This window comes from Ranitomeya variabilis, chromosome 2, assembly GCF_051348905.1.
Source record: "Ranitomeya variabilis isolate aRanVar5 chromosome 2, aRanVar5.hap1, whole genome shotgun sequence".
In the NCBI taxonomy this organism is placed as follows: Eukaryota; Metazoa; Chordata; class Amphibia; order Anura; family Dendrobatidae; genus Ranitomeya; species Ranitomeya variabilis.
In genome coordinates, this window is record NC_135233.1 from 624,095,951 (window position 1) to 624,112,280 (window position 16,330).

Genomic DNA, 16,330 nt, shown 5'->3' on the forward strand with positions numbered 1-16,330 from the left:
CTGCTCACGGGGTAGATGGTATTGCCTGCAGGTTCTTTGAAACCCCCGAAGGAAAGTATCCAAGTCCGTATCCTTCTCCATCACAGGGCAGTTTTCCACACTTGGTCTCCTTTGATTTATATCTTGGGAGGGGGTTAGCTGAGGACTGATACTCCGCTCTATTTGAGCCATCTGAAGCTGGAAAGCTCTGTCCTCCCGGCGTTCTGCAGCCTCTCTCCTCCCGGCGTTCTGCAGCCTCTCTCCTCCCGGCGTTCTGCAGCCTCTCTCCTCCCGGCGTTCTGCAGCCTCTCTCCTCCCGGCGTTCTGCAGCCTCTCTCTCAGCCTGTCGGTGCTGTAGAATAAGCTGCATGCGCAGATTGGGATCACTTGTTCCCAGCTGTTGTAAGTCCATTTGCAAAGTACAGTCCATAGGCTTCTCAGCACTGGCATTCCCATCAAGTATCTCTGGTGCAAGAGCTGGCATTGATGGGTCTCTCTGAGGTGGACTCTCTCCTTGGCCAGATGTTCCAGCACTTTGTTCCATGTCCTGCTCGACCAAGGCGCGTATCAGCAGCTCCCTGGATCTGTCGGCCATCTTTATTCCTCTCTGCTCACAGAGGCCGGTCAGAGCCCCTTTGCTCTGCTTCTTGTACTGGGCTGCAATATCGATGAACAGCCTTTGCCAAATAAAAGATAGAAAAGAAAAACGGGGAGGGGAAAATGTTTGCAAGTATGTCTAAGTAAGCACTGAGTTGAACCTTGTAGAACTGGTGCACTCCTCACAAGGATACCAATTCTTTAGTACAGGGAATAATTGCTTAAACCATGCTGTAATAGAAATAATTCTATCCCACCGCTCTGCCTCCAGTTGTCACGAATCCTTCTCCATGCTGCTACCAATTTGTCACGTATCCGCTCTCAGCGCGTGACTTGGGGTTGTGCCTGCAAGGGTTAATCTACCTCCCCACTCTCAGTCCAGCATTCAATCTCTGTCCTATGCTGTAATGGGAGCATAAATCACACACCGACCCGGGCCACACACCCGCTCATACACACTGCCACCACTCACCGAACACGCGGGCGATGAGTCCCCGATATATTACTACTACTGTCTGTCACTCATATGGTCAAACACTTTAAGGCTATGAATTCTTTAGAACATACAAGCTTCAACTGTTAAAGTTTTATGCTTTAATACAAAAGGTACAGTGCTTACAGTAAAAAAGAATATAAAGATATATTGTAATAAAAAGACATACAGGTATGCAAAACCGTATAAAATAAACAGGAGAAAACTTAGAGAAATAGCTAACTTGTAGTCTGCTTCTGCTCCCTGACGGTAGGATGAATATAAAATGGATCACATCAGCTCGGCTGCCCCCATTATGTGACCAATTTTGAATGTATACAAGCCAAATTTATAGAGTCACCCTGGAGGTCAGATTTCTAGACCAGCCCTTTAAGTTGATACTCTAATTGCTTGTTTTTGATTGGACCACGGCTGCGCCCCCAATTAATATATTATTTTCTCTGAGATTCTTTGTGTAAAGCTTCCCACAGATAGTGTCAGGCTGTAATTGACATCTCTCTTCAAAGAGCTAGGAGGTGTCAAATGTTCCCATTCTTCTTGGTTCCCAGCACGACCCCCTGGTGAGATCTGAGACAGTAGACTGCCTTCCCAAGACACATGTGTTGTGACCTCCCGTGAGACCTGCAGCCTTCAGGACAGCCGTTAAATTACTGCTAGTCACACAATAGACCTGAACATATTTCACTACACACACACACACACATACATATATACATATATATATATATATATATACACTCACTGGCCACTTTATTAGGTACACCTGTCCAACTTCTTGTTAACACTTAATTTCTAATCAGCCAATCACATGGCGGCAACTCAGTGCATTTAGGCATGTAGACATGGTCAAGACAATCTCCTGCAGTTCAAACCGAGCATCAGTATGGGGAAGAAAGGTGATTTGAGTGCCTTTGAACGTGGCATGGTTGTTGGTGCCAGAAGGGCTGGTCTGAGTATTTCAGAAACTGCTGATCTACTGGGATTTTCACGCACAACCATCTCTAGGGTTTACAGAGAATGGTCCGAAAAAGAAAAAAAATCCAGTGAGCGGCAGTTCTGTGGGCGGAAATGCCTTGTTGATGCCAGAGGTCAGAGGAGAATGGGCAGACTGGTTCGAGCTGATAGAAAGGCAACAGTGACTCAAATCGCCACCCGTTACAACCAAGGTAGGCCTAAGAGCATCTCTGAACGCACAGTGCGTCGAACTTTGAGGCAGATGGGCTACAGCAGCAGAAGACCACACCGGGTACCACTCCTTTCAGCTAAGAACAGGAAACTGAGGCTACAATTTGTACAAGCTCATCGAAATTGGACAGTAGAAGATTGGAAAAACGTTGCTTGGTCTGATGAGTCTCGATTTCTGCTGCGACATTCGGATGGTAGGGTCAGAATTTGGCGTAAACAACATGAAAGCATGGATCCATCCTGCCTTGTATGGAGCATCTTTGGGATGTGCAGCCGACAAATCTGCGGCAACTGTGTGATGCCATCATGTCAATATGGACCAAAATCTCTGAGGAATGCTTCCAGCACCTTGTTGAATCTATGCCATGAAGAATTGAGGCAGTTCTGAAGGCAAAAGGGGTCCAACCCGTTACTAGCATGGTGTACCTAATAAAGTGGCCGGTGAGTGTATATATATATATATATATATATATATATATATATATATATATATATATATATATATATATATATATATACACATATATACACACACACACACACACACACACACACACACACACACACACACACACATATTTCACCACAATGATGTAACAGCAGAATGGTGACCGCGGCCCTGGAAGTGACTGGAGGATAAGGCACAATGTAACAGCAGAGTAGTGAGTGCAGCTCTGGAGGGTGAGACATAATAGCAGAATATTGACGGCGGTGCGTGTGCTGGACGGATCATGTGCGGGTGGGACCTATGTGGGGCGAGGATGGGGCCTGTGTTTCCATGGTGACTTCCCCCTCCCCCGCAGTATACAGAACCGCCCGGCTTGGTGTGTATAGCTTGCAGGATGCTGTACAGAGAGCCTTCGCTATGTTGTCGGGGGGTGGGGCTTGTGTGGTTGGGGGTGGGACCTTTGTGGTGGGTGGGGCCTGTGTGTTACCATGGTGACTTCCCTCTCTCCCGCAGTATACAGAACCACTCTGCCCGGCTTGGTGTGTATAACTCGCAGAACGCCGTACGGAGAGCCTTCGCTGTGTGGTCGGGAGTGACACCGCTCACCTTCTCAGAAGTCCCATATGAGAGCTTACTTCAGCGCCAGGCTGGTGCCGATATCCTTATTCTCTTTGCCTCTGGATTCCATGGTGACAGCTCTCCCTTTGATGGTCCTGGTGGGTTCCTGGCACACGCTTACTTCCCTGGACCGGGCATGGGTGGTGACGCTCATTTTGACTTAGAAGAACCTTGGACCGTGGACAACAGCGACTTGTCAGGTGAGGGCCTGATTTGTGAGAGGCATCGGGTAGTTGTATGGCTGGGGGTGTTGTGCTTGGTGTCTCTGTGTGGGGTCGTGTAGCTGTAGGCGGTGGTCACAAGGGAGTAGCAGGGCCTGTGGTATGCAAGCAGCCGGTGTGGGGGCCCCGGGATGGGCGAGCGGCTGTCCAGGAGCCCCGGGATGGGCGAGCGGCCGGTGCGGGAGCCCCGGGATGGGCGAGCGGCCGGTGCAGGAGCCCCGGGATGGGCAAGGGGCTGGTGCGGGAGCCCCGGAATGGGTGAGCGGCTGGTGCGGGAGCCCCGGGATGGGCGAGGGGCCGGTGCCGGAGCCCCGGGATGGGCGAGGGGCCAGTACGTGAACTGGGATGGGCCAGCGTCAACTGGGATCGGTGGGGTAACCTCTGTCCTTCACAGGGAATCACCTCTTCTTGGTGGCCGTCCATGAGCTCGGACACTCGCTGGGCCTGGAGCACTCTAATAACCCCACTGCTATCATGGCTCCGTTCTACCAGTGGATGGACACCGAGAACTTCCAGTTGCCTGAGGACGACAGGCGTGGAATCCAGCAGCTGTATGGTGAGGATCCCTGCTCCCGGCACACCCTCCTCACCCCATTATTGTTCCTGCATCTCACCCTATTGCCCTCTCCCATGATCCCGCAGGCTCCTGCTCACCCATCAGTCCCCTCGGGCCGCTCACCGGCAGTGTCTCTTACTCTTATCTGCGCAGGAGGTCCAGGTGGTGAGACCCCGAGCACCCCGCCAATTCCCACTCCTGGCCGCCCTAACAGGAGACCCCCAAAAATACCATCGGGAGGAAAGCCAGAGCGGCCTGGAAATGCCCCTCCTAGAAGGCCGGACCAGTATGGACCCGATATCTGTGAGGGAAACTTTGATGCAGTGGCCGTCCTGAGAGGGGAGATGTTTGTCTTCAAGGTAAACTGATCTGATCCTGACATCACTATGCCGTGGCCCCCCCTGCTCGCTATGATGCGCCCACCTGCTCACTATGCCGTGGCACCCGCTCGCTATGAAGCACCCACCTGCTCACTATGCCGTGGCCCTTCGCTCGCTATGATGCACACACCTGCTCACTATGCCGTGGCACCCGCTCGCTATGATGCGCCCACCTGCTCACTATGCCGTGACCCCCTGCTCGCTATGATGCACCCACCTGCTCACTATGCCATGGCCCCCGCTCGCTATGATGCACCCACCTGTTCCCTATGCTGTGGCACCCGCTCGCTATGATGCGCCCACCTGCTCACTATGCCGTGGCCCCCCGATCGCTATGATGTGTCCCCCACTTTCTATGATGCGCCCACTTGCTCACTATGCTGTGGCACCCGCTCGCTATGATGTGGCCCCCACTTGCTCGCTATGATGTGCCCACCTGCTCATTATGCTGTGGCCCCCAGCTCGCTATGATAAAGCCTCACCCCTGTCACGTGCCTTCAAGCACTCCTGACATCATTATGACCTCACGGGACAGACCAGCTTGGCGGTGGCCCCTCACCCTCTGTCGTGGGGCGGTCATCTGACTGGGTCCTGTTCCTGCGCAGGGCGCCTGGTTCTGGAGATTGCGTAACAAGCGGGTGTTGGATCACTATCCCATGCCGATCGGCCATTTCTGGAGAGGACTCCCGGCCAATATCAGCGCCGTATACGAGAGAGACGATGGGAAGTTTGTTTTTTTTAAAGGTGAGTCTGGGGGAGGAGGTGGAGGAGGCGGCGGGAGCGTGGTCATCTGAATGTAATCGTCTGATCGGCAGGGGATAAGTTCTGGTTGTTCCGTGAGGCCAATCTAGAGCCTGGGTATCCGCAGCCGCTGAGCAGCCTGGGCTATGGCATCCCCTACGATAGGATTGACACGGCCATATTCTGGGAGCCCACCGGATACACCTACTTCTTTCGGGGTGACAGGTAAGCCTGAATCTGGAGGCTCACGGCAAGAGGCAAGACTGACCCCTTCCTGACAGAGTGCAACCACCACTGACAGGTTCACCATACAGCTGCTCCCCATTTGTCATCCTTACCTTGCTGGCTTCCTCATGCTGCACCCCCTCGTCACCCTAACCCCGCTCTCATCCTCCTACTGCAGTTCCTCATCACCCTAACCCCGCTCCCTTCCTCTTGCTGCACCCCGTCGTCACCCTGAGCCTGCTCCCCTCATGCTGCACCCGCTCATTACCCTGACCCTGCACTCTTCCTCATGCTGCGCCCCTTCCTCACCCTGACCCCGCACTCTTCCTCGTGCTGCGCCACCTCGCCACCTGGACCCTGCTTCCATCATCATGCTGCACCAGCTCTTCACCCTAACTCCTCTCCCATCCTCATGCTTCACCTGCTCGTCACCCTGACCACACTCCCTTCCTCTTGTTGCTCCCGCCCTCACCCTATAACCCTGTGTCACGGATCCCACCGGATATGTAAGGGATCACACCAATATGTCATGGTTCACGGGGAAGATACCTTTTATCATCCTCACCACTCATACCAATTTGTTATGAACCGGGGTTGTTTGGTTGCCCCTGGTTCTTTCTGAAGAGGATTTATCTATATCCCACTTCCCAGTTCTGGTTTGGAACGTGCAGTTTCTGGCGCCCCCGTTACCCTCAGGTCAGTCAGAGTACTGCACCTAGGATAATTAGTCGCCAGAAAGGCTGCCTGCTATATACTGGCTATTGGGCACACTGCAGAGAGGGCGATATAACTACTCCCACTCAGGCGGGGACAATAATTATCAGTCCTGCCGTCACTAGAAAGCCTCCCAACGCACAGGGCAAATCTGCCACCAGCTCCGATTTCCTAATTATTAACGGGTCCGGAGCCAGCCCAAATCAGCGTAATTCACTTCAGAGGTCGTGACAGTTTGTTATAGAACAGGGAGAGACAAGCTAGTAGTTTATATTTTACTCCAGAAAAGGTAGGCAGTGTTTACAAAGTATAAAAAGATATAAAGAAGACAAGTCATATGTACAATACAATTACAAATTTTAAAAAAAGGATTAAAATTGAAAAGAACACTTACAGGTCATGTCATTGCATCATCATGGCTGGAGGAGGAGGAGGAGCTACATTTAGATGCATCACACGTCTGTACAGCAGCTAGACTCTGGACAAAAAGACACTGCAAGTCTGCTGTCTCACTAAGTTATCTCACAGCCCAAAACCCAGGCACTCCCCCTGTGGTGACCTGACTTAGAGGCTGAAACCTCCCCTTTACTTAGAATTACGAAAACTATTTTTATGTCTAGCTCGCTGTATGAATCTCGTATACGAAAGACACAATGATCAGAATGTGCCCCACATCATGGGGATTTTTTTAAGTGTAAACACAGAGTAATTACATGACCCGCCTACAGAGAAATCCACTCTTTGCACTCGTTGCGTTTAGCTGCTAGCAGTTTCAGTGAGTGATAGATCTATCGATGGACATCCGGAATATATAATTCTTATATCTCTAGCCCGGATCGGTGCCCCGATATATCACTTTAATAGAATAGTTTTAACCAGTACCAGGTGGGAGGGGGGAATGAGTAGGGTAGGGAGATTTGTCTGCTGCAGCTAAAAGCCATAAACTGCTCAGTGGGGGCTGCTACACATTGGTATCAAGTTGCACAGTGTGTCTGCTATAGGGCTTTGTTTTTGTATCAGCGAATGCAGTGGGGGAGAAAGAGGGGTCGAATTTGCAGCATGTCTGTGCCATGGTACCTTCTAGACCTAAACTCTCAATATGGCATTTTTGCATTATCATGACACCACTCCCCTCCTCGTGCTGCACCGCCTCGTCACCCAGACCTCGTTTCCCTCCTCATTCTGTGCTCCCTCGTCTCGTGCTGACCCCGCTCCTCTTCCTCGTGCTCCATCTGCACGTCATCTTGACCCCGCACCCCTGCCTCGTGCCGACCCCGCACCCCTGCCTCGTGCCGACCCTGCACCCTTGCCTTGTTCTGACCCTGCACTCCTGCCTCGTGCCCATAATCTTATGGTGTATTTTGTTTTCCTCAGTTACTGGCGTTTCAGTGAGAAGACTCGTTCTGTAGATATAGGTTATCCCAAATCCATAAAGGTCTGGGCTGGGATCCCCGACTCCCCTAAGGGCGCCTACATGGAATCAGACACTTGTGAGTATAACATGATGATTCTAGAAATGGCTGATAACCGGGTGTAATAGTATAGTGCTTTGGCTATGCGGCCATGTGATAACACGGAGGGAGTTCACTTGCCGTTAAAAATACAAACGACTATCAAGTTCAGTTGAGGAACAGGATAAAAAGAAGAGTAAATATACAAGTGCATGAGAAGGAGGAGGTCATCAATCCACCGCAGCACCGCCAGAGAAGAGTGTGACGTGTGTCATCCATCCACCGCTGCAGCGTCAGAGAAGAGCATGACATGTTTCATCCATCCACTGCAGCTTCACAGAAGAGCGTGACATGTGTCATCCATCCACCGCAGCAGCGTCAGAGAAGAGCGTGACGTGTGTCATCCATCCACCGCAGCAGCGTCAGAGAAGAGCGTGACGTGTCATCCATTCACCGCAGCAGCGTCAGAGAAGAGTGTGACGTGTGTCATCCATTCACCGCAGCAGTGTCAGAGAACGGCGTGACGTGTCATCCATCCCCCACAGCAGCGTCAGAGAAGAATGTGACGTGTGTCATCCATCCACCGCAGCAGCGTCAGAGAAGAGCGTGATGTGATGAAGTGTTTGTTATATTCTAAAAAAGCATCTCAGCCTCTTATGAAATCATCACTAGTTGAGGGCGTCTGTTCATAGTCACTGTATACTATATATCCACAGCCCATCTCTGTAGTCACACGCTCTGTATATACTATATACCCACAGCTCCTCTCTGTAGTCACACTCTCTGTATATACCATATATCCACAGCTCCCCTCTGTAGTCACACTGTCAGGGATCCCACTGTGCTGCCAACAATATGTCACGGATCCCAACGGATATGTCAGGGATCCCACCAATCTGTCACGGTTCATGGGGAAGATACCTTTATCATCCCCACCACTCACACCAATTTGTCACGAACCGGGGTTGTTTGGTTGCCCCTGGTTCCTTCTGATGGGGATTTATCTACAGGTCCTTCTCAAAAAATTAGCATATAGTGTTAAATTTCATTATTTACCATAATGTAATGATTACAATTAAACTTTCATATACTATAGATTCATTATCCACCAACTGAAATTTGTCAGGTCTTTTATTGTTTTAATACTGATGATTTTGGCATACAACTCCTGATAACCCAAAAAACCTGTCTCAATAAATTAGCATATTTCACCCGACCAATCAAATAAAAGTGTTTTTTAATACCAAACAAAAAAACCATCAAATAATAATGTTCAGTTATGCACTCAATACTTGGTCGGGAATCCTTTGGCAGAAATGACTGCTTCAATGCGGCGTGGCATGGAGGCAATCAGCCTGTGACACTGCTGAGATGTTATGGAGGCCCAGGATGCTTCAATAGCGGCCTTAAGCTCATCCAGAGTGTTGGGTCTTGCGTCTCTCAACTTTCTCTTCACAATATCCCACAGATTCTCTATGGGGTTCAGGTCAGGAGAGTTGGCTGGCCAATTGAGCACAGTAATACCATGGTCAGTAAACCATTTACCAGTGGTTTTGGCACTGTGAGCAGGTGCCAGGTCGTGCTGAAAAATTAAATCTTCATCTCCATAAAGCATTTCAGCCGATGGAAGCATGAAGTGCTCCAAAATCTCCTGATAGCTAGCTGCATTGACCCTGCCCTTGATGAAACACAGTGGACCAACACCAGCAGCTGACATGGCACCCCACACCATCACTGACTGGGGGTACTTGACACTGGACTTCAGGCATTTTGGCATTTCCTTCTCCCCAGTCTTCCTCCAGACTCTGGCACCTTGATTTCTGAATGACATGCAAAATTTGCTTTCATCAGAAAAAAGTACTTGGGACCACTTAGCAACAGTCCAGTGCTGCTTCTCTGTAGCCCAGGTCAGGCGCTTCTGCCGCTGTTTATGGTTCAAAAGTGGCTTTACCTGGGGAATGCGGCACCTGTAGCCCATTTCCTGCACACGCCTGTGCACGGTGGCTCTGGATGTTTCCACACCAGACTCAGTCCACTGCTTCCTCAGGTTCCGGTCACCTCTTCTCGTTGTACAGCGTTTTCTGCCACATTGTTTCCTTCCAACAGACTTACCATTGAGGTGCCTTGATACAGCACTCTGGGAACAGCCTATTTGTTGAGAAATTTCTTTCTGGGTCTTACCCTCTTGCTTGAGGGTGTCAATGATGGCCTTCTTGACATCTGTCAGGTCGCTAGTCTTACCCATGATGGGGGTTTTGAGTAATGAACCAGGCAGGGAGTTTTTAAAAGCCTCAGGTATCTTTTGCATGTGTTTAGAGTTAATTAGTTGATTCAGAAGATTAGGGTAATAGGTCATTTAGAGAACCTTTTCTTGATATGCTAATTTATTGAGACAGGTTTTTTGGGTTATCAGGAGTTGTATGCCAAAATCATCAGTATGAAAACAATAAAAGACCTGACAAATTTCAGTTGGTGGATAATGAATCTATAGTATATGAAAGTTTAATTGTAATCATTACATTATGGTAAATAATGAAATTTAACACTATATGCTAATTTTTTGAGAAGGACCTGTATATCCCACTTCCCAGTTCCGGTTTGGAACTTGCAGCTCTCTGGCGCCCCCTTACCCTCAGGTCAGATCAGGTACCGCACCTAGGGTAATTAGTCGCCAGCAAGACTGTCTGCTATGTACTGGCTATTGGTCACGCTGCAGTGAGGGCGATATAACTACTCCCACTCAGGTGGGAACAATACTTATCAACACCGCCGGTCGCTACAGAGATTCCCAATCGCACAGAACAAAGTGTGCTGCCACCACGTCCAATTTCCTAAGGATTAACGGGTCCGGAGCCAACCCAAATCAGTAGCGTAATTCACCTCTGAGGATGCATAGTTTGTTATAGAGCAGGGAGAGACAAGCTAGTAAATTGTATATTTTACTCCATAAAAAGGTAGGCAATGTTTACAAAAATTTAAAGATATTATAAAGAAGACAAAATCATGTGTACAATACAAATAAAATGGGATTAAACTTCAAAAGAACAATTAGGTCGTTATGTCATGGTATCATCTTGGTTGGCCGTGTGCTGGGGGGAAGGGTGAGCATATATCCAGATGCATAGCACCCCTATGTACAGCAGCAAGACCCCGAACAAAAATCACTTCCAGAATGCTGGTCTCACTAAGTTATTCTAGCTCAAAACCCAGGCACTCCCCCCTGTGGTGACATCACTATGAGGCTGACACCTCCCCTTTATTTAGAGCTATGTTGACAATTTTTATGCAGAACTTGCTGTGTGAACCTCGCATAAGTACAACACCGTGCTCATGATGTTCCCTACATCAGGGGCGTTTTTTTTAAGTTTGAACAAGGAGTAATTATGTGAACCGCTTACTGAGAAATCCGCACTTTGCACTCATTGCGTTTAGCTGCTAGTACTTTCAGTGAGTGATAGATCTACCGATGGACACACGGTATATATAATTCTTATCTCTCTATCCCAAATCAGTGCCACTATATATAACTTTAATCGAACAAAGAAACTCAAGGCTTTTCACCAGTCCAACTAGTATTAGATGGGAGGGGGGAATGAGGAGTGTAGGGAGATCTGCTTGCAGCTTAGAGCAATAAACTTCAGTGATTCTAGAGAGGGTTTTGAATTACACACATAGCAGCAGGCAGAGTGAGAAGGGGGGATAGGAATGGCCCACAGCGTCTGTTCTCTGCTCTTGGATGTAGCAGAGCTCCGTGTGTGCGATAATACACAATCAAATACCTCATGTTCCTGACACACTCTATATACTATATATCCACAGCTCCTCTCTGTAGTCACATGCTCTGTATATACTACATATCCACAGCTCCTCTGTAGTCACACGCTCTATATATACTATATACCCACAGCCTCTCTCTGTAGGCACACGCTCTGTATATAATACATACCCACAGACCCTCTCTGTAGTCACATGCTCTATTTATACTATATATCCACAGCTCCTCGTCCACCCTCATCATGATACGTGGGCGGTGCTGATTGTCTCTCGTCTCTCTGCAGCTTACACGTATTTCTACAGAGGGGTCAAGTACTGGAAGTTTGACAACCAGCGACTGAAGACGGAGCCCGGATACCCCAAGTCCATGTTGAGAGACTTCATGGGCTGCCAGGAGGAAGTGTTCCGAGAGCCAGATGCTGCCCCCCGCTGGCCAGATGTGGAGCGGCCGCCATTTAACCCTGATGTTGGGCCCGAGGAGGAGGATGTCGGTGGCCATGATGTGGATGTTGTCATCCATATTGATGAATACACACGGGCGGTCAGTGTTGCCATGGTTATTGTGCCCCTACTCCTGCTGCTATGCGTCCTGGGATTGATCTATGTCATTGTTCAGATGCACAGGAAAGGGCCCCCCCGGTCCCTGCGATACTGCAAGCGCTCCCTGCAGGAATGGGTGTGATTGACGACGTCAAATCCCCTCTTCTCCGGCCATTTTGATTTTTGTATATTTAATTTCTAGTCTTGTGGTGCTAACTTGGGAGCAGTCCCCTCCCCTGGCGGGTCCTGTCTGTTGCCCCCTGCAGGCGTGCTGCCGCTTTACTCTGGACAATGACACCATGTGGCTGCTGTGAGAATTGCACTTGTGATATGCACCCTGCAGTTGTTGGTACTCTGTGATGCACGTGTCCCCGACCCTTCCAATGAATTTCTGCTGTGAGTGCGGATCTGGTGTCGCCGCCATCTAAAATGTTTATTTTGCACTGAATGAGTCCTAAGATGAAAAGGAGCTGGATGCAGAGGCCGCCCCCTCGTCTGCAGAGGCCGCCCCCTCGTCTGCAGAGGCCGCCCCCTCGTCTGCAGAGGCTGCCCCCTCGTCTGCAGAGGGTCTCTGCTGTTCCTGTGGAATGGCGGTCTTGGAAAAGAAGGGAAGTTCTGTAGGGGCAGAGGCCGCAGTAATCGACTAATCAGCTGTTCAAAATGTTTCTATTAAATTTTTTTTAACCTTTAAAATGTAAAATCTTATGTTGTCCAGTGAGTAAGCGCGCTGGAGGTGTACAGTCTCTCAAGGAGTGTTGTCATAGTGGACTGATGGGTACGTTTCGTACACAGCACTGGTGGATTGCGTCCTCCATGTGATAGGGAAAATACCACATAGCGGCAGCTCTGCAGTTGTATCACTTGTACCTCCCCCTCTTCCTGGCCCTGGTAGTGCAGCATGGTCCACCTTCTGTGAAGTGCATTCCTTCTCATCTAATTAGTCAAACTTTCCTGTCAAAAAGTGGAAATTTGTATCAGGAGGGGCTGGAGGTCCTACAGGACAAGCATCGGTCACATCCTCAGTGTCTGGGGGGAGGGGGGTCCCACGGGACAAGCATCAGTCACATCCTCAGTGTCTGAGGGGAGGGGGGTTCTACGGGACAAGCAGCAGTCACATCCTCGGTGTCTGGGAGGGAGGGGAGTCCTACAGGACAAGCAGCGGTCACATCCTCAGTGTCTGGGGGGAGGGGAGTCCTACGGGACAAGCAGCGGGAACATCCTTAGTGTCTGGGATGGGGGTCCTACAGGACAAGCAGTGGTCACATCCTCAGTGTCTGGGGGGAGGGGGGTCCTACGGGACAAGCAGCGGTCACATCCTCAGTGTCGGGGAAGGGGGGTTGTCACGGATCCCTTCTCCATGGTGTCACCTATTCGTCACATGCCTGCTCTCACACGTGACTTGGGGTTGTGCCTGCAAGGGTTAATTTATCTCCCCACTCTCAGTCCAGCATTCAACCTCTGTCCTATGCTGTAATGGGAGCATAAATCACACACGACCCAGGCCACACACCCGCTCATGCACGCTGCCACCACTCATCGAATACACGGGCGATGAGTCCCGGAAAATAATAATACTTATAAAAATATGTCTATCACTCATAAGGCTCACACACCTTAGGCTATGGATTCTTTTAGAACATTCAAGGTTCAACTTGTTAAAGTTTTATACTTTAATAACAAAAGGTTCAATGATTACAATAAGAAAAAGGTATAAAAAGGGAATTAAACCTACCGGTAATCGGTTTCCAGGTAGTCCCTCAGGACAGCACCATGGAGGACGTCCTTCCTTGACCTATAGCAGGACAGGATCATAAGAGAGGTTAAAAGGACCCTCCCACCTCCACCCTCCAGTGTTTTTTCAAAGTACCACAGAAGGATGGAAATAAATAGTCTAAACATGCCCTTACAAACATGTTTGTAATAAACCATTTAACGGCTTCATCTTAATTTCGAGCCATGGTGACCCAAAGGATGAACGATCTGCCGGTAGATTAATCCCGTACAAGCCTAAAAAGAGAAACATAAGGGAGAGAACTAAGGGTGCTGTCCTGAGGGACTACCTGGAAACCGAATTACCGGTAGGTCTAATTCCCTTTTTCCATTACGTCCCTCAGGACAGCACCATGGAGAATACCAAAGAAACTTCCAGGGTGGGTACAGAAGCCCAGGAATCAAAGTCCCAGGTAAAAACCAGACTAGATATATAAATGATCTGAAAGATCCGAAAAACCATAGATATCTAAAGAGATCCGAAAAGAAAATCACCATAGTGAGTGTCTGATATACATCTATAATGGCCAATTTCAGTATGAATGTGGTAAACGAAATAAGCATCAGAAGCAGAGAGTGAAATACACCCATTGTACTCCAATACCAATAATGAAGCACAGCAAGTTATTTGTTGTGATTGATACTTATAGACATCACAGCCCCAGAATAGGGTTAGAAAACCTTATTGCCCAGTAAAATATGGTGAAAGTCACAGCCACCACACAATGAGGACTGTATCGACCAATAATAAGCTGCATGTGCTTATAACCCAGGACTGTTCCTTCATCGGTCCTTCTTGGCTCAGGTTAAGCCTTGGTTACAGACCAGCTTACCGTACTACAAGGAGACCTGCAGGACAGAGGCCCTGGACTGCGGGAATATCAAACCAATAACAGTACATGGATAATGGCACAGCATTGGAATGTACGCACATTACTCATCCAGGAGATCACGTCTATTCCAAATCCTTAGATGTCTAACCCCAAGTAAGGGTTATATATTATTGAAACTAAGGAATACACCATCCGGCAGGTAATATCTCCTGCCATTACCAACGTCGGGCTTCTCATTAGAAGCGCTGAAAGAGAAACGTGGATCATCACTCCTGTTTTACTGATGTTAGACACAGGGAGTCTGGACTCTGAATCGAAGGTGGTGGTGGTAGTGCTAGTAAAAATCTTCCGACACTTGAAATTATTCGGAACTGCATTTATACAAGTCATTAGTCCAGACATTAAAAGTATGTCAACTTATTTGTCTATATATGCATATTACGCTCATACATATCCCAAGAGGCAATCTTCTCGGGGATCTTTATACACTCAAACTGCCATTGTGGGAGTAACCATATTCCATGGCTAGAGAAAAGGTAGGTTTCTTCCTCATCACAGAGGGAGATCATCTACTGTGAGGCAGTGAAACTATGGGGTCTTAACAGTAAGAGCCCTGGATACAGTTTCATTTATCTTAGGAGCCGTGACTGCTGTAAGAGCCGTATGAGCTGTATGGGATCCTCTGCCACATGACACAGTGCTGCGGCTTCACCACAAGGTACAAAAGGCAGTGCTGATGTCCCTGATAAACATAACGCAACAGACTTATGGGACAAGAATCTGATTGCCGAATGTGGAGTTTGGGAAGGATTAATAATAATAATAACAACAATAATAATAATAAACTTTATTTATATAGCGTCAACATATTCCACAGCGCTTTACAGTTTGACAGTTTCAAACACAACAGTCATAAGTAACAACCATATAATAAAGCAAAATAAAACGACCCTGCTCGTGAGAGCTCACAATCTACAATGAGGCGGGGAAGATACAATGTACGAGTGTGTATTAACAATGTTGTATTTACAATGATTGCACAGCCATCTTCAGGGGGTGGGGGATAGATGGGGATAGTGAATGGGCTACACACACACAAACATAAAATGACTGATTAGGGAACGTGATAGGCCGCTCTGAACAAATGTGTTTTGAGGGAGAGCCTAAAACTATGCAAATTGTAGATGGTCCTAATATTTTAGGGCAAATCATTCCAAGGAGGAAGGAATCCTTCCTTTCAACTTGTGAGATTTTTCCGCTCCCAGGACAGTAGTATGTCCTTTTATAGGATGTACCAAAATGACGTATGTCATCTTTTAAAGCTAATTATGTAATAGACTTGCCTTTAGCACTCAAGGTAGAACCTACCTAAGAGATTTGTTCCAAACAGAAGAAATGCAAATTTTACTAAGCCAATTCAAGCATATCTGTTTGCTTGACTAAGCCCTGTTGTAAAGAATGAAGTAACAGAAGCTGGATCTGGGTGGACTCTATCCAGAGTTGAGGCCCAAGACAAAAATGTGAAGTGGTAGGCCGATGATACAATGTGCGGCCACACAAGGCACCAGACAGAAGGTCTAACCCAGTGGTTCTCCGCCAGAGGCGAAAAAAGCACCAAGCCCGACACACTAATGATACCCCCTGAGGCACAGGGCACCAAAACCCTATGATGCAATATGATGCATATAGGAACTATGAAGCAGTATAATGCAATATGATGTCCAAAGGCACTATTAAGTAATCTGATTCAATACCCTGCAATATGATGCAAAGTCACTATGAAGCGCTATGATGCATATAGCAAC

The 16,330-nt window shown here is 48.3% G+C and overlaps 1 protein-coding gene across 1 annotated transcript in view; it reads left to right on the top strand.

The window, feature by feature from the left end:
* Positions 1-12,622, top strand: part of MMP15 (matrix metallopeptidase 15) — a 33,388-nt gene extending 20,766 nt beyond the window's left edge. The window contains exons 4-10 of the mRNA XM_077288965.1: positions 3,216-3,520; positions 3,936-4,097; positions 4,251-4,456; positions 5,083-5,221; positions 5,293-5,443; positions 7,532-7,647; positions 11,667-12,622. Of these exons, the coding sequence (XP_077145080.1) occupies positions 3,216-3,520; positions 3,936-4,097; positions 4,251-4,456; positions 5,083-5,221; positions 5,293-5,443; positions 7,532-7,647; positions 11,667-12,064 (1,477 nt within the window). The 3' untranslated portion in view covers positions 12,065-12,622. The remainder of the gene's footprint in view (positions 1-3,215; positions 3,521-3,935; positions 4,098-4,250; positions 4,457-5,082; positions 5,222-5,292; positions 5,444-7,531; positions 7,648-11,666) is intronic.
* Positions 12,623-16,330: the final 3,708 nt, after the last annotated feature.